At 37.3% G+C, this 23,802-nt stretch overlaps 2 protein-coding genes and 1 long non-coding RNA gene across 5 annotated transcripts in view; 1 reads left to right on the top strand and 2 right to left on the bottom strand.

Moving 5' to 3' along the window:
• cue (Low-density lipoprotein receptor repeat domain-containing protein cueball) overlaps nt 1-7,561 on the top strand; it is a 35,693-nt gene extending 28,132 nt beyond the window's left edge. Inside the window, exons 3-7 of one of the 3 annotated variants that reach the window (XM_074090797.1) lie at nt 27-230; nt 798-1,010; nt 2,776-2,884; nt 4,641-4,693; nt 6,209-6,297. In XM_074090797.1, coding sequence (XP_073946898.1) covers nt 27-230; nt 798-1,010; nt 2,776-2,884; nt 4,641-4,676 — 562 coding nt within the window. In that variant the 3' untranslated portion in view covers nt 4,677-4,693; nt 6,209-6,297. Of the gene's footprint in view, nt 1-26; nt 231-797; nt 1,011-1,837; nt 1,923-2,775; nt 2,885-4,640; nt 4,694-6,208 lie in introns of those variants that run through there. The other 2 variants (XM_074090796.1, XM_074090798.1) reach the window with 2 other exon arrangements.
• A 5-nt stretch (nt 7,562-7,566) lies between these two features.
• Nucleotides 7,567-13,885, bottom strand: LOC141430204 (uncharacterized). The gene is made up of 2 exons (XR_012451623.1): nt 13,781-13,885; nt 7,567-12,875 (listed from the first exon to the last, which is right to left on the bottom strand). It is a non-coding gene; the product is annotated as an uncharacterized lncRNA (long non-coding RNA).
• A 1,233-nt stretch (nt 13,886-15,118) lies between these two features.
• LOC141430332 (85/88 kDa calcium-independent phospholipase A2-like) overlaps nt 15,119-23,802 on the bottom strand; it is an 18,657-nt gene continuing 9,973 nt past the window's right edge. The window contains exons 2-8 of the mRNA XM_074090984.1: nt 21,927-22,208; nt 20,894-21,037; nt 19,161-19,287; nt 18,883-19,028; nt 17,713-17,828; nt 16,309-16,434; nt 15,119-15,246 (exon numbers count right to left, since the gene is read on the bottom strand). Of these exons, the coding sequence (XP_073947085.1) occupies nt 15,142-15,246; nt 16,309-16,434; nt 17,713-17,828; nt 18,883-19,028; nt 19,161-19,287; nt 20,894-21,037; nt 21,927-22,208 (1,046 nt within the window). The 3' untranslated portion in view covers nt 15,119-15,141. The remainder of the gene's footprint in view (nt 15,247-16,308; nt 16,435-17,712; nt 17,829-18,882; nt 19,029-19,160; nt 19,288-20,893; nt 21,038-21,926; nt 22,209-23,802) is intronic.

The raw sequence follows: 23,802 nt of genomic DNA, 5'->3' as shown, positions 1-23,802 counted from the left end.
TTTCTTAAAGAATATTTTTTTCACAGGTGTCAAAAAGGCTTCAATGGGGCTCGTTGTGAAACCAACATGTGTGACGGCCACTGCCTAAACAACGGTGTGTGCTCGATAGATGATTCCCACAAGGCTGTATGCGCTTGCGTTGGGGATTACACAGGCAAGCGATGTGAAACCTACAACCCTGTCGTGGACACCACTACTCACGTTGTTTCTGTTGTGACTGAACCCTGCAAGTGAGTGATTTAGTCCTTTACTTCAATTCTAAATAAGAGCCAAGGGGTTTGCCAATATACTTAATTGTCATTATTCAATGGTTATAACGTCGACGAAAATATGCGCGTGGTTTAGTTTGTCTTAGTACGTATTTGTTAATATTGCAAGACCCTAATTTATATTCTATTTCAGTATTTTTTTTTCATCGTACTTATGCTTAAGTACTAATATTACAAATGCAAAAGTTTGGATATTTATTACTGTTACGCAAAAACGGCTCATCAGATTTGGATAAAATTTTACACACATGTTTTTAACCGACTTCGAAAAAGGAGGAGGTTCTATGTTCCAATGTCTGTATTTTTTTAACCTGGATAAACACAAAATCTTTATCTGAAAATTGCATGCTTGTGAGACGATTTTTTCACAAATGAACAGCTGGTTCATAATAAAGTTTTATAAATAGTGGTTAAATTAAACCATTAAAGTTGGCATTTTCAGATATTCCTTCGAATTATTTTCATGTCAAAACAATAAGACTGTAATTTGTAACTGTAACTTAAACTAAGTTCACGCGTTTCTTACAGCTGCACCAAACCCAAGACGGCTACGAAGTTCGCATCAGTGGAAACATCAGAACTGCTCAGTGCCAGCGACGACTTTGTTGACACTCCTTGCAACGATGGCTGGGACCCCGTCAGGGACCCTATCTTGATGGTGCTGGGGATCCTCTGTGGCCTGATGTGTCTCGTCTGTGCTGTGCTGATCACCAAGATCCTGCATCTGAAGAAGCGGCCAAGGTAAGAAAATAACAGTTTGTTTAATCATTTTTACATTCAGGCTATCACTTTTCTACTCCGCGTTAAATTTTCACGATTTTGCCTCAATTCGATTGGGTAGATTAGTTGAGAAAAGTAGCAAGGCACTTAATACTTTTAAAAAATTGTTTAATATGAAGTTTTCAATCCACAATAGAATTATTTGGAAGCCAATCCAAGGCCAATCAAATGTCACAGAAAATGATGACAATTAAAAAAAATACCACCCGTTGCAATTTTCTAAGGAGATAGTCAAGTCGCTGAAGTCAGCCGCAAGATGTAAAGTGACAGTTGCAAATTCCAACCGTGTAATTTCTGGGAAAGACGCTTAGCATGAACTGGGACGCAAACAAAAGACTGAATGACATAACATTACTAGTTCAATTGCTGGTGTCTTTGCTCTTCAATAGTTTTTAATTGGCCGTGAAGAGATTCGAAAGCGAGGTAGGTACCTACTAAACTTGTTGTTGTTGTGTAGTAGGTAGTTACGTCAAAATATATGTGAAGAGACCTACCTTTCAATCCCATTCTAATCCTATCACAGTCCAATAACAGGCAGTCGGTAGGTGCCCTGTGCCTGCGTACTTATTATTTTCTTACAAAACCTTATTCGTTCGTGTCTCGTCTCGAAGGCATGGTGTATGCACGCAAAACAGTGACGAAGGAAATTAGCGCCGACCTCACAGATTAGGTTAGGTACATTGAACGTTTAAATCTGTGAGGTCAACGAACCCATTATTTCGATACATACCGTTGCGAAATTGAAGTAAAAGTGATTTCGCCTTCATAAAACTTTACCTGCAATTCAGGTGTCAACTGTGGAACCGTAGCAGCTCAAGTAACTTCCGTATCTTTAATGGATACGATAATTTGGAAGCACAAACGAATTCATAGGTATTTTTTTGTTTTTTTTTTTATCCATTTACGCTAAAACTTCCTTTTCCATTAATGCGTTCGTTTGTGTGTTCAGCTACCTACATAATAATTGGGAGTGCCCTTGTGTTTTGTTCATTTCCTATTGTTTCTACCATTACATTTAATTTTTCACTCGAGTAATTTACAAAGTTTTTTCTGTTCCTTGTTCTTTCCAAAAATTACAAACTATGAAGAAAAAAAAGTAACTTGCTCGTTCGAAAAATTTGTCATCATTGTGGCATTGTGTCTTTGCATAATTTCTACTCAAATATTCACAAGTACCTACCTATGTTTTGGTGTTTATAATTTTACCTACATGAAAAAAAGAAAAGCTACCTACCTCCTTATATTTAGTTAACATGACATCGCAGCTGTCGCGTCGTAAATGTTGATAACAATAGAGGTACTTATACGTACATACCTATGTACATCAATGCCGATCTTTAATACCCATTGTTTCCTTATACCTAATTTGTCCCTAAGTTAGTTTTGATTTTCAGTCCTACTAAAAAATGTGCTAAATATGCACTTATATGTTTGAAATAATAATTTGTTTACTTTCTCTGACTTTTATAATTCATGAATTAAAAAATGTCCACTTCCAATTTCTTCTCCGCCTCAGTTAAACATTGCCTCCGCGGAGGAACTCTTCAACTCCGCTCCGCTTCCGGTAAGAGGGCCTCCGTTACACCAGTACAAGCCTTACGAATTCGTATTGCGGTAGTCGTTTAGAGACTAAAACCTTTGGGCATCGAAGATTCGCATAGCATCGCATGTACGAAGGACTTTATGGTTGTTGTTTAAATCCTTTCATGACCATGTCTTGTTTCAGGATAAAGAAGCGCATAATCGTCAACAAAAACGTGACGCCACTAACAGCGCGCCCGGACCAGTGCGAAATCACAATCGAGAACTGTTGCAACATGAACATCTGCGAAACTGTGAGTGTTTGCCAGCTATTTGTTATTATTTTCATCAGCATCATAATATTCATCAGGTTATAAGTACTTAATTAATGCAAAACACGACGCAAGATCTTCTTGGATCCGAAACATGTAAACGATTATCCGATCTAAATTAATAAACATACAATTACAAGTGTCTAGTTTTAATTTAATACACTACATGAGTGTATTTTGCATTAATTAATGGATTGACTCATAATAGATTAGGTAACACTATGAGGATCAATAAATAATTTTGACATATAGAATAGTGTACAACAGTATTGTAGTTATTAAATACATTTTAGAGCGTGGGGGACGATAAAGAAATCTCAGTACCTAGGTATAGTAGCATGCAAAAAAATATGTACCTAGAGCTCAAAAATACGTATTAACACATGCGATAAATAGTATATTTTTTATCGAGGGACTAAAATAAGCCAATATATACCCGAGGTGGTTAGCCTTTCACTTATAGTAATTTCTGTGAAAGAATTAATGCGTTTCTCTTTCGGCCAGTCCATAAAACTTTCATAGGTTTTTAAATAAATCTTTCTAAATTTCGGCGGCAAAAGATTATCAATTATGTCTTTTGCTCTTTGCTCGACATCATAATTTTCACTATCAGTTGACGACGTTGTGAGAATAATCAATTTATTTTAATCGTTTATGTTTTACGCTCTACAACAATTTAAAAGTTTTCGCGTTACGTATTTTTTTCCAACCAGACACAGATATAACAAAATCGCATCGACGAAATGGTCCATACACAAACTGGAAAAAAAAGAAAAAGCATAGAACTAAGACCACGTAGACTCATCATCATTACTTTCGTAATGAAAATGGTCCACACACAATCTTATTTTATGCCAAAAACTAAGCAAGTACTGGCTGTTTGAGTTTATCTAAATCACTCGAAGTAAATTAATTACTTTTAATCCCTGGGGACTAAAGTACTCACTTTACTCCCGCCTCGTAAGGCTATATTGACCTACTTTTAGAGTATGAGAAGTGAAATAGTACAAATCTAGCATTGGATAATTGGGTTAATAATAATTAGTGCTCAATTCTATATGTTTGTAATTATTTATTGTTCACATTAACAATCGTTTTGTCTTCTTGAGAATGTACCTATTGTGTGGTAACTGTGCCGTTTCACTGCATAGAAAAAGTCTTGGTTGTGATTACTTACGATTTTATGAAGATTAAGAATGGCATGTTCAAAAGTCAATATTTCCTTTCATTTTCTTGTTAGTTAATGATGATAAGTTATAACGATAAAGGCATGGGCGTGCAAGTTTACTGCAACTGATATCGATTTATGAAGATACGCATGATAGACGTTTATAAGTTCGGGTCATTTTATCATTTGAAGTCAATATTTCGTGAACAAAATTAACATTGAGGCTATTTCGCAGTTAGATCTTGAACAAAATACAGAAAAAAATAACGATTTGTTTTTATTCAGAAAGTATACAACAATCAGAAAGTAACATCATAAGATACAGGCTGACTTTTAATCGGCATGTAGAGCGGGCATAAGAGCATACAGAATTTCCCTAGGCACTAGGGACCTTATAACACTAAAAACCAATTCGGTACATCAGCTCACTTGACAATGTCACTTCTACACTCTGTCAGATTAAATTAAATTATCAGCACAAAAAATATGATTATCTACTTAACAAGCACTAGCTTCGCAAATTGCTTGATGTTAAATTTGCAGCGCCCTTTAAGAGTTATTTTCACACAGGTAAATAGACTCGAGCAGGCATTTGGCGACGAATAGCTGATCGTCGTTGACAGGTTCACCTTTTGATCAATTGGCTTCGCGCATGAGAGCACGCATACTAACAAATTTGTTCGTAAATTGTAGATAACTTGCAATGGAGAGGATTTGTGTTACATGGTCTTACGTGTAGTGTGTATGATTTGATTAAGATAGAGTAAGAATTTGTCAGTTAGTCGTATTCTTGTTAACTGCAAGGGCTAGAGGTAGCTTGGTAATGTAATAGAATATTTGACAACGATAACTCCAAGATGCACCACAGAACCAGATTAAGTTTCAAGTAACTGCAAATTTAGATTTTTAATTGCTTTGAAATAAATAAATAAATCAATTGTGTTGGCAACACAGCTTAATAGCCAAAAAAACTAAAGGGAAGTAGAGTTATGACAGTTATAAAAAAAGTACATAGACTGATTGGTGATGTCAAATGAGGGTTTTCACAGAGGCGAAATATCGCTAGATGGCGTTAGTATCAGGTCCGTTAACCGTCGGAAGCAAACGTCAAACGTCAAACGGACCTCACGATACCAACGACATCTAGCGATATTTCGCCTCTGTGAGTGAAAACCCTCATTATTGTAAATAAAGTACCTAATATATGTAGGTACATTCGTCATCAGATATTTCGGAGCGGCCAAGTGATCAAAAATATCAAAACATGGACTTTTAAGACCTTAATAATAGAGTGCATGCATGTTCCGATATTTTTGGCCACCTTCGCCGCTCCGAAATATCTGATGGGGATTGTGTACCTACTGCTTCTGTAATATAGCTAGTTTCTGAAACCAAAATTCCGTTACTAAATGTCATTACGGTTTAAGAATGTCAAATAAATTATGCATATTCGAGCGTTTTGATCGCTCGGTTAAAAACTTCATTAGCATCCCACGTTTAAATATTAGCTAAACCGAAGGACAAGTCGTATAAATAGATCACGCTAGATTTATCGTCGGTATTGTTTTTAGGGCGGCCACATACACTCGGAATTCATTCAAAATTCCGAACGCAGTAAAACCATACAAATCTGTGGACCTACCACATACTTACAAACAGTAGAATAAGAATATGAAACATTTTTTATTTCATAGCTAACATAAGCAATTGTTCCAATAACTAAGTATCTAAATACGTTTGTTATGAAAGTAGCATTCGTCACCCCACGAATGACTCGACGCTGATATTATGTGGATCCTAGTTGGCATGCGATACAGAACTGCCCGAAGCAGCAGCTGCAGTAGTTTTCCGTCCGAAGTTTTCTCTGATTCGGAATTCCGCATAGTGGCCTGTGCGTTACAGAATTGAAATAAACGTATGTGTGTGATGTACGAATATTTACGGAATTCCGAGTGTACCTGGCGGCCCCTACGACTTACGAGTAGTTTTCATAAAGATTTAACCTTGAGCATCATGGTCTGAGCAATACTTGCTGAAACGGTAATGACGAAAAAACGCCACAAAAAGGTTGAATATTTATCCAAAAATTATTCTTATAATAGTAACTTAATTAATAACTTTGTTTTTTATTGTTTCAGCCATGTTTCGAACCAAGGACGACGATACGGCCAACATTAATGGATGCTAAACCTGGCAAAGAAGAGAAGAGGAACCTAATCGCCAACATGGAACATCCGGACGACTTCTAAATTTATTACACTTACAGGCGGCGAGTAGATAATTTGGCAAGTCCAAGTCAAATGTGATATAGCGACGGACTAAGATTACGTTAATCAACGGTCATAGTCGAAGGGCTGTGTTTTGTGTAGATGTGTAAGTTACGGAAAGTTTCCAAAAAGTTGAAAAAGTTCTCGGAAATTTCTGGAAATTTCCACAAGAATAATGGAATATTTCAATCCCCGTACAAAATTGTGAGCAGTTTCCGAAATTTTCCTACATGAAAAATTCCGCAATTTTGGAAAGTTTCCTTCGGCACATCACTAGTTATGTGAGATGATTAAAATCAGAATGTTTGGATTGTGGTGTTCAATCGCACAAATCCCTATACATTTAACGCCTCCTGAAAACTGAATTTATTCAGTTTGAGTGTTACCAGTTTATGCTTAGGGTGCTAATGCTAATGGCACTTTTTGTGGATGCTCAGGTTAGGTCGTTACGCAGGTTCTATTGGATAAAGTCAACACTTAGCGAGCTACGTGTGTTTAGGCAAAAATAATGCAGAGCTAAACCGCAGTGCCTTTTAAAACGTAAGAAAAAGCCACGCCTTAAATTAGAGCATAAGCTTCACTACATGTCATCGAAATGAGTTTATTTAATAGCTGGTCTTATCCGAATAAACTTCATTCTTGATTTATACTGTCCCTCCACACCGAAAGCGAATGAAGCGAAGATAAGTCGTTTCTTCACACAGGAGTTTGATGGACTGTATTTCTATAGTTCCTATAATTATTTTATAAGTTGGGAGCAACAAATAACACCCGTACCAACCGCACCAATCACGATTTACGTTTAGTGGGCTACCTTAAATGTAAGACACTACTTGTAATGTATGTACGATTCTTTCTACGTTTCAAATTTGCCTCTCACTATTTCCAGAACACGCGTAACTCGTAAGTGTGATTTTCTTACGTTCCATTTTCTTTGGTGCCAAATATTTGAGTAACTTCATTTTCCTAATTTGGTTACCACCAAAAACGGGGTTAGTTAATGAATAGAGCATTTATAAATTAATCTATGTTAGCAAGAGCATGCAAAGTATGACTCTGTTTAATGTTAATTTTAGTAGAGAAAGTTTTTGATGGTCCTTTTTAGTTTTTATTTATGAGCAACACTGCCGCTGGGTTACTTTTAATAATTCAAATACTTCAAAACCACCTCTGCCTACTCAAAAAAACAGTGGTCTCAATCAAAAGTGTGAGTACTTTTTTTTTTTAGAAAATACACGTCCCCATTATACACTATGTGAATGTTGCACGTTATTGGGTTAGGTTTACAATTGACATAAAATTCACTCTTATTATTGTTTTCTACATAATTTAACTTGACATTTCGCACGTTTATTTGTCAGCAGCAATGCCTATTTTTTCTGTGTCCAAATGTTTATTTGTGTTTAATTTCTTGAATATCGAGAGAATATTGTGAAAATAGCTGAGTACCACTCTGTACAATACATCAGGAAAAACTGTTTTTTTAATTTAGTTGTTTTTGCAGTATTGTCTCGGTGCTTCCTTCTATATGTTGGTTATCGTACATTGTTGACTATTTGTAATACCGATGGATGAGTTTAAATGTGTAGCGAATTTATAAAATGGAATACAATATGCAAAGGTTTTTCGAAGCGGAAGCACCAAACAAACATTTGCTATATGTACAGCAAATGTAGTCTCGCATAGAATTAAATAAGCAAACAAAGATATAGGTATACATATCTTTTAACCATTGTTAGTAAACAACCATGTTTTATATACAATGGCCATTGTACCAGACAATTTCTAAAGGCATTGAGTACCGGCTTTCTTTAGTTATTTGTTTAAACATACATATATCGTTTTAAACTGTGAAACACGTCATAAGTGGAAGTAAATCGGACTAAATTGCTTAATAGAATTAAACTTTATCAGAGAACTCATAAGACTAAATCTGGAGTAACAAACCATTTGACTCTTATGACCTTTTCAAATTAGATTAACCTGTTTTCAATATTAACCTTTTGACCGCCGTAGTTTGATATATAAGACACCCAATCTTCAGCCAATATCGCCGTAGTCTTATATTTAAGACAAAATGTCATATACATAGTTTCGGTGTAGGTGGCGACACGGGCACGTACAGTCGAACAAATTTAATCATGACCCAGGGTGGAACCTTTGTGCTACTAATGTCAATGTCATGTTCACATCTCATACTTTTGTCTAGAAAATCATAGTGAAATTGATTATGAAAAGGTTCCACCCTGGGTCATGATTCTATTTGTTCCACTGTACGAATGAAAATGTATTGGCGGTTAAAAGGTTAATAACTTAATAATGTATAACACCCAATCATGATTATAGTGTATGCATACTGTAGAAACTCAATGTTTATGTCTAGGTATTAGATTTTTCAGTGAAGCGTGAAAGGTCATATCTAAATGCTTGAAATAAACCAATTCATGGGCCAATGAACTTAATTAAGGATTCATGTTCCTATATTTAAATATTTATTTATCAAAGTAGACAGCTAAATAGTGAAATAATTATTTTACTTTGCAAATAAACCACTGAATTATTTTATAGAAAAAAATGGTTGTACATTAATTGTAGAATCTCATCTACTTAAAACGGTACTTATTTGTTTCTCCAAGTGAAACTTTGTGAAGAATTTAACTCGAGAGACAATAATAAATAGTTTTTATGGGCATGGGAACTTTTAGCGGATCTAGGTTTGAGACCGCTCTGTCACGGGTATGGTGTTTGTTTAGATGTATTACACTGGCTCGACAATGTCACAAATTGGAATCACTTTTCACTTTAGACCTCAGGATCCGCTCATGATAGTGACAGTTACCTCCCTCGGTATTTGCCGCCAATTGGCGCCAATTCGTGACGCAAGAGACAGCGTATGTATGCTATTCCAGCTACTTGCATAATCGCAAACACTACAACGGGTAGGCTCAGCTTTGTTTTTGTGCGAGTGATCGCCTAAAGTACACGTTGAGTTATAAGCAGTCTCCGGGCTCTGACACATAAACACGGCACGATATCGCGTTTTGATACGACGCTGCATCGTTGCAAGAATGCTGTGGTGGAAAATCACGCGATATCGTATCGTCTTAATGTGTAAGAACCCTTACTACAAGTGCAAGTAAAGTACTCTGAGCGCACTTGCACAAATACAATATTGAACTTACGCCTAGTGTGTTTTGAGCTTCAAGTAAATACTTTTCTGTATTTCTATACTTCATTTTTTTGCATTAGAAGAAAGGTAAGCAATCTGGACTTGTCTTTTATTGAAAAACACTTTTGAAAAATAAGTCACAGCAGATATGTAACAATTACCAAGGACATATCATTATTTACATGCTTTTGGTTTCTAAAGTAATAGTTACTGTTTTTTTTAAAACGTTTTTCAATAAAAAGACTCGTCAAGATTGTTTACCCTTTTACTAATGCTAAAAAAACAAAGTATAATGTACCGCATAGTTGTCTTGTATGCTAACTGACCTCAAACTTAACCTGTGAGAGATAGTCCTTAGATTTGTGGAGCTACACAACTTAAAACTTATCGTTGGTACTTAGCGGCTTAGGTACACTAATAGGATAGTTTTAGTACTTAGTTTAGTTCGTGGATTGATAATATCCACATCAGAAATGTGATATTATTGAGTCTTTGTATAAGCCTCCATTAGTAAGTTTTATTATAAAGAAATAAAAGTGCTTTTAAAAATGTGTGTTTAATTTGGAATAAAACCATTTTTTCGGCCTGTCTGTTTATTAATTATATTAAATAGTTGAGATACAAAAGTAACCAAGTTTATTACAATTGCTTGAAGAACAAATATTACCTTATTATTATACCTACTTAGATGATAATGTTATTTTTGACATTTAAATCCCAAATCGAATATGTTTTGGTAAATTCAGCCCATAGCTGCAAGGTTTTTATTCTCTTTCTAAAATCAAACCGTTGATTTTCAAAAGAACAACAATGTCATGGGTTTTTTAAAAGATATCAACCAAATATATAAATAATTATCAAAACAAATAATGTTAAATCAAACAATTCATTCTCATTATTCCATATAAATAAATCCATTCAAGTAAATACTACACTAGGTATCCGAAGAATGTTTTGTTGCAAGAACAAAATGAAAACAACACAATATCGGTAGTTCTATTGGCCATTTTTTTAATTATTCTAAGGCCGTTGTTTTCCTATAAAGTAGTGTATGAAGGTGCTGTTTCACCATCCATTGATTAGTGTTAAGTGACGGTTAAATGTGATGCTGTCTCTATTTGTTTTGTTCGAATAGACGAAGACGGCGTCACATTTAACCGTCACTTAACATTAATGAATGGATGGTGAAACAGCCCCTAAGGCTCTCATACTAATGAGCACAATCACCTGGTTATACCTACAGTTTATTTTGTGCAAGCATATATAATGTACATAACAACTTTAAATACTTAGTTCTAAAATGTTTGAAGAAACAGCGGAAATACTACAGAGGTCAGAAATGAGGTCTGAACTCATACTAAATAGTACTTTAAAAGGCGTAAATGCGGCCTGTCCACTGGAGCGGAGCGAGCCAGCGGAGCGGTGAGCAAGATAAACATCTACCAATAGAATTGTATAAAATCCCCGCTTCTCTTCAGTGGACAGGGCGTTGATAACTAGCTTAATTAACCTCTTCACCGCCTCACACGCCACGGTCATCTATACATGACCAACATTCAACTCGAAATGAATCCTTTTGCAATGGGAATTAAAAATCAAGTTGATTTGTCGCTGGTTTTTCTGTGGCGCACAGAGCATGTCATTTCGTTTGTTTTGTGGCGGTGAAGAGGTTAAAAATTCATACAAATGCGGAGCGAGGAAGAGGAGCGGGGATGCGGGGCGGAGAAACGAGAACGAGCGGGGAAGTGGGGAAGCTCCGCGAATGGAAAAACAGTCCGGAAGTCTACTCCGCATTACTTTCTCGGGGTGCCGTTCAATCGTCATACAAACTTTTAGCATAATTTCATTTTACTATGTTCAAGAATCATAATATTCATTTAGCATAAAAACGGATTTCATATTATTACCGAGCATAAGCTTTAAATAATATAACATTCATTAGTCATAACAACAATTGCTATAATGCTTATATTCAATAATTTCATTTTGAATATTCGGTTAATCATATAATTATTAAAATCTATAACAACGTGCGGTATAACATCATGCGTGCCAAAGGCAAAAAAAAAAACATTTAATTTGTGCGAGCAAGACGGTTCGGAGCAGAAGCGACTCGGATAGGTTAGTTCACGCTACGCTCCACTTCGCTCCCGCCTTAGCCTTCGATGTTAGGTATTTTTTTATAGCAGTCCGGATAAAATTGCTTCACAATGAACTTTGCTGTTGGATTTTTGCCAGGTGTCTTATACTTTTCGATCATTATCCTCCATGTTTGTATAAAAATTGTTTATTATGAACTTTGATTAATCATGCTGCATGACTATTATACAGAACTTTAGTATGCATAAGACAATTATGCTAATTGAATAATATGATTTGAGAAATTCGGCAATTTGTTTATATGCATATTGTTTTTATACGTTCTCAATATTTCGACAGATTGAAATTCTGATATTTGCGTTATGAGAAATGAAAATTCGCAAATCGTTTTTATGACAAACATTACACACCCATTTTCTCGCTGCGCTCCGCTGTCTAGCTCCACGTGGTAAACAAATGCGGAGCGGAGTTACCCCTGTGACTCCGCTCCGCATTTACCCCTGACAGCCTGATATATATTTAATATAAGATATAATTTATACACTCTTATAGAATTTATCAATATTTCATTTAGTTAACGTAATAATAATAATAATAATAATTCATTAGGAAAATATTAAAGCTAGCCAACACATTTGCTATTATAAACTTTCTACGCAAAAATTGTGATGCATTAAAAATCTCTATTTATCTATCAACAAATAAAAATTGGAATAAATTAAATAAATATACCTGCATGTATATCACGATACCATTAATAATAGACAAACAAAACAAATAATCTTCATATAGCATAACAATAATACTAAGTACTGTAAAAAACAATTTTGTTCGAAATACATTAAATTTTATCATTGCAACCTCAAATTGTAACCCCGGTTGTGGTGTGTATAAAAATTACATTATGAAATGTGATCCCTAAGAACCAAAATAATTCCAATTCACCAATACTCGTAAATAATAAATTCCTCTCATGTTCACTTTTGTTCTACGTACAGGCCAATTAACAAGAGCTGGTACGAATAGATTGAACGAGTGAATGAAAGTATCTGTGTGTTACCTAGTTGCATATGGTTCACACATATGTGAAAATGTCATGTATCTGTCATTTTCCTACAAAAATGTCTAAGCGACATTACTTCCGTTCAACCCATTCGTGCCAGCTCTTGTGAATCGACCTATAACATTTATTGTTTTGGCGCCCGAATGCAATATATCAATACGGTACTGTCGGGACTCTGATTATTCGTTATACCGTTGCTGCCGACTCTGTAAGAGGAAAAGTTTATTATAATACTAATACATTACACATAAAGCATAAGAAAAAGTGTTATGCTCCTTCGGAAAACCACCAATAATGCAATCTTATTGTGATTAGTAATAGGTCGAATTACGAATGATCTTGTATGAATCAGGTACCAAAAAACTAGCTTCTTTTAGAGGATCCGTACCTACAAAAAAAAAAACGGAACCCTTACATTATAGGATCACTTTGTCGTTTGTCTGTCCTTCTGTCAAGAGCCTTTTTCTCAGGAATGCGTGGAGATCAGCGATTTAGAATACCCTAGATACACTGTCACCTACAAATTCAAGTCGCAAAAATGTCCCATCGCTAAGTGACAAGTGCGTGCGTCTACTAAGGCAAATTAAAAACACATAATGTACTTAAGAACATTTCAATTTTGGTTACATGCAACCTTATGTCACGAATATTTAAGTTTTGGCCACGTGGCAAACGTAACAAATTGACGGCTTTGACGTTTCAAATGAAATAAGGTACTTATGGAAATTAATTTAGAACAATAATGTTTTTAATGAGTTTGAAGGCGTATTTTGCCACAAATTCACTACATTATGAAACTATTAACTTTTACTTACGAAATTCACCCTTTTTCAAGTCGTAATTTATTATTTTTTAATTTTTTATGGAGCACTTCGGCGTGTTGATCCGATACCGAAGCACGCGTTACTGACAGCGCAACTGTTCTTAGAAGGCGTTTAAGCACAGTTGTAGCAAGACATATTTTAAGCGTTATTAGGGTATCTAGGATATTCTAAATCAATGGTGGAGGTATCAGTCTAGGCCACTTATCAAATTGGTTAAGTACGCCGAAGACGTTGATAATAGGTGTAGTGTTTGAGTCTAGTCTAAGTAAAACAAGTGAATCAGCTACCTTGTCAAATCTGCATAAGCTCCTCTCTGAGTATAGCTGCGAGTTCGTTGACCCGGTCCCGGTGTTGACGCATATAGGCGTGCGTTTCCCATAACATTCTCACCAGCACCTGAAAGAGGTTTAAATAAATCACTTAACAATCGGCAAACATTTTATAAAAGAATAAACTTTTGACCTATAGAAAGAGTCATTCACGATGAACGTGCCGTGGTTCTTATTACAATGTATTAATGGCTTTTTTTTCTTCGTGGATGGCACTAGTATTTATGCCAAAGGAAACTTACCAAAATTGCGAAATTTTTCATATAGGAAAATTTAGGGTACTTTCCTCTCCAGAAGCACAAATTTGTGCCTATAAAGGAAAGCTTTTTAGCAAAATTTATTCCCTTTATAGCAAAATTTAAGCTAAATCTGAAAATCATAATTTTTCATGCACACTGTTATGTTATACCCGAATGACCCCACATTGCGTACATTTTGCTTATGAGCTTGGCTCTGCTAAAACTTATATTCAAACTACCTAATTCAACGGAACCCTTGACCCGTCGAGTTCGAGTCGATTTTTAACCGGTTGTAAGTAAGTAAGAAGAATTTAAAAAAAACGCTCGAACAAAGATTAATCTCTATCAGTTCAAGATACCAAGTTTCATAAAGTAAACGCGTTTTCTTCGATAATGACGATCTTCATAGTGAGCTTTCATGATTATTTCATCCCTAAGGTCTATTTCAAAAAGCTAAAATAAGTACCACTTTTTCTTATTATGTGCCTAAAGCCAATGTTCATGGTATTTTTTCCAACATGCAACGAATTATCCACTAGTATAAACTTTCACCCCCTATATTCAAACCCTTAAAGCCTTTTTTTTCGCGATAAATAAATAGCCTATGTTCTTTCCCATGGTCTATTATATCTATGTACAAACATCCATTATCGATTCAGCGGTTTTTGGTGAAAGCGGGCAGAACAGATAGTACAGACAGACAGACAGACAGACAAGTTACTTCGCATTTATAATATTGTATCGGATTAAGTTATTACTTAAACGAAAAATATAATATGCCACCCTTTTTCAAGTCGTAATTTATTATTTTTTCACGTTTTTATGAGAGCACTTCAGGCGGTTCGGAATCCGATACCGAAGCACGCGTTACTCGACAGCGCATATGTTCTTAAAGGCGTTTAAGCACAGTTGTAGCAAGACACATTTTAAGCGTTATTAGGGTATCTAGGATATTCTAAATCAATGGTGGAGGGTATCAGTCTAGGCCACTCATCAAATTGGTTAAGTACGCCGAAGACGTTGATAATAGGTGTAGTGTTTGAGTATAGTCTAAGTAAAACAAGTGAATCAGCTACCTTGTCAAATCTGCATAAGCTCCTCTCTGAGTATAGCTGCGAGTTCGTTGACCCGGTCCCGGTGTTGACGCATATAGGCGTGCGTTTCCCATAACATTCTCACCAGCACCTGAAAGAGGTTTAAATAAATCACTTAACAATCGGCAAACATTTTATAAAAGAATAAACTTTTGACCTATAGAAAGAGTCATTCACGATGAACGTGCCGTGGTTCTTGTTACAATGTAATTAATGGCTATTTTTTTTCTTCGTGGATGGCACTAGGTATACTGATGTGCCAAAGGAAACTTACCAAAATTGCGCAATTTTTCATATAGGAAAATTTCGAAAATTTCTTATAACCTAACCACTCCCAGAAGCACAAATTTGTGCCTAAAATAGATTTTTCGAAAATCCCATGACCTTGAGCGCTTTTTGTTTCGCTATTTCCCACGGGCACAAATTTGAGCCCGCGATTTGGTATACCCGAGTTTCCCAAAGGCACACATTTGTGCCCGAATTTTTTACCCAACTTAAAACCTTATTATTGAGACAACACGGTTTATATTCAATTGGGATCGCTTTCATTCGATTGCCAATGAAATAACGGTTGGTAGGTACCAAACATTCACTCATCAGGGGGTAGTTTCATGTTCAAAATTCACTCATCAGTCTCAAAAAAAAGACGTTACGACCAGTCCAGTTCGGATGCCGTTCACGAGTAGGTACACGCGGTGTGTGGTACGTCTCGGAATTATAGTGAAAACACTAGTGATTATATTGTCTAATTTCTATTAGGAAAAAGATAAAATAAGATTTTTTAAGTTCTTAATTTCTTAAGGGGAAGACACTATGTTCATGTGTATTTTGTGCACTGCAACAATTTTAATTCACTAGTCACTATTCTAGCACTACACTAATTCAAAAGGCTTAGTTAGTAGTAGTAACAGTTTTTTTTTAATGTTGAAAATAAAAAGCGCAATGTGTAATGAGATATGTGTGGGTTTTACGTGAACATGATTACGAACAATCCATTATCGATTACTGAGGTAAGGTTAGCCCTGTTCATCTCCCTTTATGAACTAATTATATGATCAGCGAATCTCGTTAATATGCAATTTCCCCTTTTTTTTTTTAATTTCACGACTGACTCAGATTATAATTTATGATATTAATAGCAATTAGGATTTACCTCATCATTCCGTTCGTCCATGGCGACGTCTTTGGAGAGCGGCGGGCAGAAGCGATAGTACGGAACGCCGAGTGTACTGCACCACGCGCGGGCTCGCTCGACCACGCGGCCATCAGCTTGTGTCGCCTGAATAAGTTGATAGATAACAAAAACGTTAATCACGACAACACAAAGTCAAATTCAAAATATCTTTATTCAATTTAGGCTATAACAAGTACTTATGAATGTCAAAAAAATCTACCACCGCTTCGGAAAAACCTATGTTGAGAATTATCCGGCAAGAAACTCAACGAGGTATATTTTTTTAAACAGATTTACAATATTATTAAATTATATCTATATATCACAAGTATTTAACACAACTTTATTTTTAACACAGTAGGTTCGCTATTAGAATGGGTTAACCACCATGCCGTCAGATATTTTGATCAAATTTTTGCTCACAAGTTTATACTGGAGGAATAGAAACGCATTAATTCTTTCACAGAAATGACTTTTTTTTTCTCGCAATCGAAGAGAAAAATAGAGTTTTCACCTCGTGACTAAAAGTTAATTATAAACCCTCCGATAAATAGACACTCTCGCTAAAGCTCGGGTGGCTAACCACCTAGGGTATATATTGGCTTATTTTAGTCCCTCGATAAAAAATATACTATTTCTGAATGAGAGGTGTGAAAAATGCTTTTGTACCTATATACTCAATCTAATGCTAACCGATGAGGTAACTTGAGATCAGTTCAAAAGCCTAAAAGCGTGATAGATACTCGACAAAATTTTGTGCCTGTAGAGTTTTAACTGTTGTCGAGTTTTTCCGACCCAACCTCAATTAACAATATTTGTTTTCAAACAGTCCTTTGCCGGCCGTGAAACTAAACACAAAGAACAACTCGCGGACCACGGTGAACTCTAAATGGTAAATAAGTGCCGCAAAGGTAAACGCGGGTAACGGGTCAACAGAACACGTCACAAGCAAGGCCGCCGTGGCATAGATTTTATAGCATATTAGTAGGATGTATATGTCACATTCGTTACTGTTAACTTTGAGTAAAATCGTTAGTCGTCAAAGAACCCGGCTAGCGCAGCGTGACGGAAAAAATGGCCAGCGCAATTTTGGCAGGAAAGCCTATAGTGGCCCATTGGGTCCTCATTGATACCACGAAGGCAACGGTATGGAAATCACAAAGCAACGTCCAGCCTCGACCCAATTGCTGTTCGTAAGAAAAATATCGAGTTTATTTATTGGCGTTACTCAGTCGTTTCAAAGATGGTTCTGAACATGTGGTCGTCATGGCGATTCGATTTTTTTATTTTTCTTTTACTTTTTGCTTATAAGTTATGAACTCGACTGTACAAGCAAATATTGTCCTTTAAGTGGTGCAGTGAATAAAAATTCATGGTCTTTACCTGGTCGACCAGAAGCTTCCCGATGGACGTAAGTCCCCATGCCAGCTTGGCCATGCCCCACACACTCTCCGGTTTGAACACATCGTAGTCGTTCACTTTGCTTAGTGGATTCAGACCTGGAAAATATGATTTACGCGATCAAAAATAATCCGGTTGAAACAGGGAATTATTAAACAGTTTTTGAACGCGGTTAGTTTTCAAAATCAAAATGAAGTCTTCTTTCAACAAAATTGATCATTTGCAATAAGTATTTAAGATATACTGAGCGGCAAAAAATGTGGGCCTTAAATGTATGCAGTAATAGGTCATTTTGTATATAGGTTGGACCAAATTTTGTGCCGCGGAGTATTTTTTCCCTCCATGTGGCTTAGCCGTGGGACACCCTATACACCGTGTTATTTTTGATTTCCGTTAACTTTAAGGGAACATTCAACAAATCAAATGAAGTTAACTTCTCCAAGACACTAGTGGACTAACTTTTACTGTTTGAAAGATAATAAAGAATTAAGATAGTTAATTTAATTACGCGCAGTAAAACAGCGTCAAGGTTCTTAATTTATGGTATTTTTTTTAGGTTTGTAGATTTAGCGTTTTTAATTCAAACATATTTAGCAAAAGAAGGTTACCAAAATGAGGTTATGTGTCACGTCAATGTCAGTCGTCAAGATTGTTAATTTTACAATATAATACATTATTATTTTTCTCAAAAATGTCCGTAAAAGTCTACATTATTCCTTACATATCAGAAGGCTAAGTGCATAGTTTATGGTCGGCGAGAAATTAAAAAGTTAAAAAAATTGCAGGCGCGCTAGCTCTACAATAATTTATTATTTAATACAGCACTAGCACAAACCGTAAACAATTGTCTGAATGTCTTAAATGTCTTTTAATTGTCCGTAGGATGCGGATGCCACATATAATATCATTTTATCGATGTAAATATCATGTTATTTTGATACTAATAAATATGTCATGATCCGTCATGGCCACAAACTATAAAGAGAACTGACATTGTCATTGCGGCTTTGTTTACGGTTTGTGCTAGTGTCGCCCCCTGCGCAGCTTTTTGCGTAATATTCTCTATTACCAGGTGCGTTTTTATCAATGAACCATCTTTCCAAGTTAACCGAAATCAAGAGAAACACGGTGTATGTGGAAGCCGGTACTAACCGGTGCCCGCGGAAACGACGAGCCTAAGTTCGGTCAACCGCGCCTCCTCCGCCTGTCCAGTGGCCCGCAGCGCCAGACGCATCTCCGCCAACTCCGTGAGCGCGTCCAGGGTAGGGTTGTTGCCCATCAGACCGCCGTCCAAGTACCTGGAACGAGGGAGACCAGGCCACATAAAGAGGGGCCTTATGATAGCTACGTCTATGCAATGTGTGTTGTGATTTTCGAATTTCGTAGTAGCCCTGCTGCATTGCACGTTTATATCCGAAAATTTAGGTTACCTGCCAGAAGCGGTGAAGTAGGAGGGCGCAGCGCCGGTGGCCCGCGCGGCCTGCCACACCAATTGCTCTGAGGGCGGCGGCGGCGGCGCCAGCCCTATTGAATCGCCCGCCTCTGGCCCCGACCGGTCTGGAGACAAATACATTCTATAATCCCCGGCAGCTAAAAGCGAGCTGGCTACCTGGCCCTGTACTACGAAGTGCAAAATTCGAAGGTCGTATCTTGCCGTCCCGCTGACGCTTATATTATTTAATACGAGAAAGAGTGGGACGGTACGATACGAACTGTAAAACTTGCAGCCACTATCCTTGTTAGTGTTTTGACAATTCATAACAACACATCTTGTTAAGACTTGGCCACACTTGGCCGGTTTTATTCAGAGAATTCCACTGATACTATTTCAAGGCACTGCCATTTAGGGTAAATCTTCAATTACTGGCCACCTTTCATTAGCCATCTATACTAAAAATTAACTCTATTTATAGGTTGACCAGAACTCATTTTAGTATAAGAGACTCCCTCACAGCGTCGTCGTCGTGCCAGCGTCTGCGCAGCGGCGACGCGTTGCCAGCCGCCTGCCGGCTGCCGGGCTTACGCAGCGCAGGCGGTATGCATTGTACTTGTCCTCTAAGGTGGCCAGTTATTGAAGGGTGCCCAGTAATTGACACCTTATACTACAGTGTGCTGGACGAAATAAATCATACACTTACACGAAAAGCATATACTATTTTGTGAATTTCGTCACATTGTAGTACTGGAAGTCACTTATAGACGGATAAAAGTAAATTCGAGCTATAATATCAACCTAACCAACAAAAAGTTGGAAAGCCCCCAACATAGTCACTTCAAAGTTCAATATCTCAAAAACAGCTGAACCGATTTTGATAAAACCTGTCTAAGAACCATCGCTAGAAACCCTGCTTTCAAATAAAAAAACCGCATTCAAATTGGTTCACCCGTTAAAGAGCTACCGTTCCACAGACAGACGCACAGACATACAGACACCCAGACACACATAGCGGTCAAACTTATAACAACCCTCTTTTTGCATCGGGGTTAATAAAAAGCGGTTTAGGGTGTGGCGTAAACCTGGCAAGCTTTTTTTGGCTCTGGCTGGTAAACTTTAGCAGAACGAAACATCCAAAAAACTGTAAAGCATGGTGGGGGCAATGTTATGGTGTGGGACTCATTTGCATGGTCTGAAGTAGGTAGCTTAGCTCGAATTAATGTAATAATTAGTGCTGCGGATTATGTCAACATTTTGCGAGTAAATTTAGAGATTCCATTGCTTAAATGTTGCTTGGAGGGCCGGTATGTATTTCAACAAGATAATGACCCAAATGAATGTCGTCCGCGGGCCGGGAGACGAGCTATCGGTAGGCCTCCAACAAGATGGAGCGACGACCTGGTTAAGATCGCGGGATCGCGGCTGATGCGGAAACCACAAGAACGGTCTGCGTGGAGAGCCTTGGGGGAGGCCTATGTCCAGCAGTGGACGTCTTTCTGCTGACATGATGGTTATGATGAATGACCCAAAGCGCACAGCTAAAATATGAGCTGGATTCATCAAGGTAAATAGGATAAAACAGCTTGAACGGCCGCTACAGTCGCCCGATTCCAACCCGATTGAGAATTGATGGCCTTATTTGGATTACAAAATTACCAAAACAAATCTGTTTATAGTTATTAAACAGTGGCTAGTAATTGACGATTTACCCTATTATGTTTAACTTACTGCTGGTTTTATTGTGAGCGTCCAGTATGTCCTGAGCGGACTGGTAGTTCCGGAACAGGTGTAAATCCACGGGTTTCCTATCGGCCAACACCGCCAGGATCATCAGTTTGGGATGCTTGAGATCCGCCATTACCGTTTCAGTACCTAGAAAAAAACATCATCATCTTGTCACCCGGAACTCACTGTTGTACAAAGATCTTCCCCTTAAACTGCCTGTCCACTGGAGCGGAGCGAATCAGCTGAGCAGTGAGCGACAGAAAAAATCCACCAATAGAATTGCATAAAAATTAATGCAAAACCGGGAAGCGGGGCGAGAATGCGGAGTGAGGAAGAAGAGCGAAGCGAGAAGAAACGAGCGCGAGCGGGCAGGGAGGGACGGAAGCTCCGCAAATGGAAAACAGTCCGGAGCTCCGCTCCGCATTACTTTCACACTCCGCTATCTATCTTTGTGCCTATGGCCAGAGACAATCCGCAACTCTCCCTATACTCCGCAACCTCACTCCGCTCCAGTGGGCAAACAGCCTTAGAACGGCACAATGAACGACCGTAATAGGAACGTGTCAGATGGAGTTTCAAATGGAATATCAAACGCATACATGACACGCGACGGCTCGATGGTTGTTTACAAAACGCGTACTAAGGGCATAGTCTCATACTTTTCGATACAAAAAAATATTTTCGCCTGATACTTTGATATGATACGGTGTTATGTGTAGAGACCTTAATGAAATTAAAAAATAATAATACTTACTTCATTTATATTGACGACCGGATGGCCAAGTGGTTAGAGAACCTGACTACGAAGCTTGAGGTCCCGGGTCCGATCCCCGGCCGGGGCAGATATTTGTATGAATAATATGAATGTTTTTTCTCGGATCTTGGATGTTTAATATGTATTTAAGAATTTATTTATCTATATAAGTATGTTTATCCGTTGTCCAGTAACCCACAGTACAAGCTTTGCTTAGTTTGGGACAAGGTCAATTGGTGTCAAGTGTCCCATGATATTTTATTATTTATTTTGATTCCTTACCCAAACAGTCCTTCAATATAGTCTCCAGCGCTTCGGATGGATAAGGCCGCATACCAACAAACGCGTACTCCTTCATACGGAAGTATAGCCTCTGGCATTCCCTGAGTGTTTTGCCACTGGCCAGTGCCAAAGCCAGTATGCCGCCAGTGCTGGTGCCAGCGACCCAGTCGAAGCAGTGGATGATGGGGCGGCCGATCGCTGCTTCGAGGTTAATAAGGATTTGGACGAGGACCAAGCCGCGGATACCTCCGCCGTCTAGGCAGAGTAGACTGGAAAATAAAACTTGATAACGTCATTTTTGAATTTTGGAACTTGGAACGAGTTCATTTCAGAATTCTAGTTGTTCCAGTTTTTAAAGTAAGTGTGAATTTGTTTATCCTCGTTTAATATACTCGTAATAAGCACAAGCTTGCCGTTCCAAAAAATTCCGTTTACGGAAAGTAAAGCAAATCTTTTGTGGGAAACTGTGTGAGATTTTACAATAAAGTTCCTGTAGAAGCATGGAAATTGCCACACAACTTTTTAAAGAATACATAAAGAGTGCACTTCTGAAGAAAGCTTACTATAAAGTTGAGGAGTACTTATGTGATGATGCGACATGGCCTAAACTGAAAGCCGATGAAAATTAGGATGTTGATATGTGATGTGATGTATTCGTGTTTGTGTATGTGTGTGTTTTTATGTCGGTGTATAAATAAGTGTTGTGGTGTGACTTGGCAGTGTCCCGGCGCATTTCGTGTCTAGTTTCTGGTTCTGTTGCCGTGTCCACGTTGCAGAATTTAATTTAAAAATATTTATTGGTTTGACTTTGGAGACCTTATACATCTCCATTTCTTTATTTTAATAATTATTTTAAGTTTTTGACATTGGAGGCTTTTCACCTCTGAAGATTGTATAATTTGGTTAATTAAATTAGTTTACTTTGACATTCAGAGACTATATACATCTCTGAATTATTTAGATTAGGAATTTTATTTATTGTTAACTCAGGACTTTCTACATCCCCTTGCTATATAGTAATTTTATTATTAACTCAGGGACTTTATACACCCCCTTGCTATATTTAAGGCTGTATATTGTTAAGCTTATGGATTTTAAACGTGTATATTTTTAGTTTAATTTCTAGTCACAGGCCCGCGACGTCGAAGCTCCCAAGACGATCCCATAGAGCTTATGGGAACGGAAGCAATACCATGCACTCGGTACCGCTCTGCTTTCAGAGCATGACATGAGTTCGTGTGAGCTAACTTTGGGGCGGCAGACGTGAGCTTGCCTTCGGAATCCAAAAGTTTAATGGTTACTTGACCTGAAATGTAAATTTCAGAATTAAATTATTATTATTATAATTATATTATTTTAATTTATGACGGTGGAAGCAGTCTACACTTCCACTGAACGTAGATTATAGTTAGAGTTTAGTTTTGTAACTAAGGGACCCCATACATCCCTGTATTATTATTATTATTATTTTGTATTTTCTTTTATTTCATTGTATACTGTAGTTTTTAAGTATTTTATTTGTAATTATTTTATGTTGAAAAAATGACTTTCTGCCAAGTTTCTTGCGGCGCATTCTTCTTGGCAATGATGGTCTTTCCGAAAGCGCTGGTAGTTTTAAAAAATGACGTGTAAAAGTGCCCATTGCGGCCTATTTACTGAATAAATGATTTTGATTTTTTGATTTTTTGATTTTATCACTAACGTTCCCGCGACTTTGTCAGTGAATAACTTGTTTATCACCCTTCCGCGAGAACCGAGCCGTTTTCCAGGATATAAACTATCCTATATCCTTCTCTGAAACTTAACTATGTCTCCTAAACAAAAAGGCAGAAAGGGCAGTGTTAAGTGTATAAACGTGTTATTTGGTGTTTTATGG

Source organism: Choristoneura fumiferana, chromosome 8, assembly GCF_025370935.1.
Source record: "Choristoneura fumiferana chromosome 8, NRCan_CFum_1, whole genome shotgun sequence".
Taxonomy (NCBI): Eukaryota; Metazoa; Arthropoda; class Insecta; order Lepidoptera; family Tortricidae; genus Choristoneura; species Choristoneura fumiferana.
Note: the sequence above shows the minus strand (reverse complement) of the source record. Positions and strands in the feature narration are given on the sequence as shown.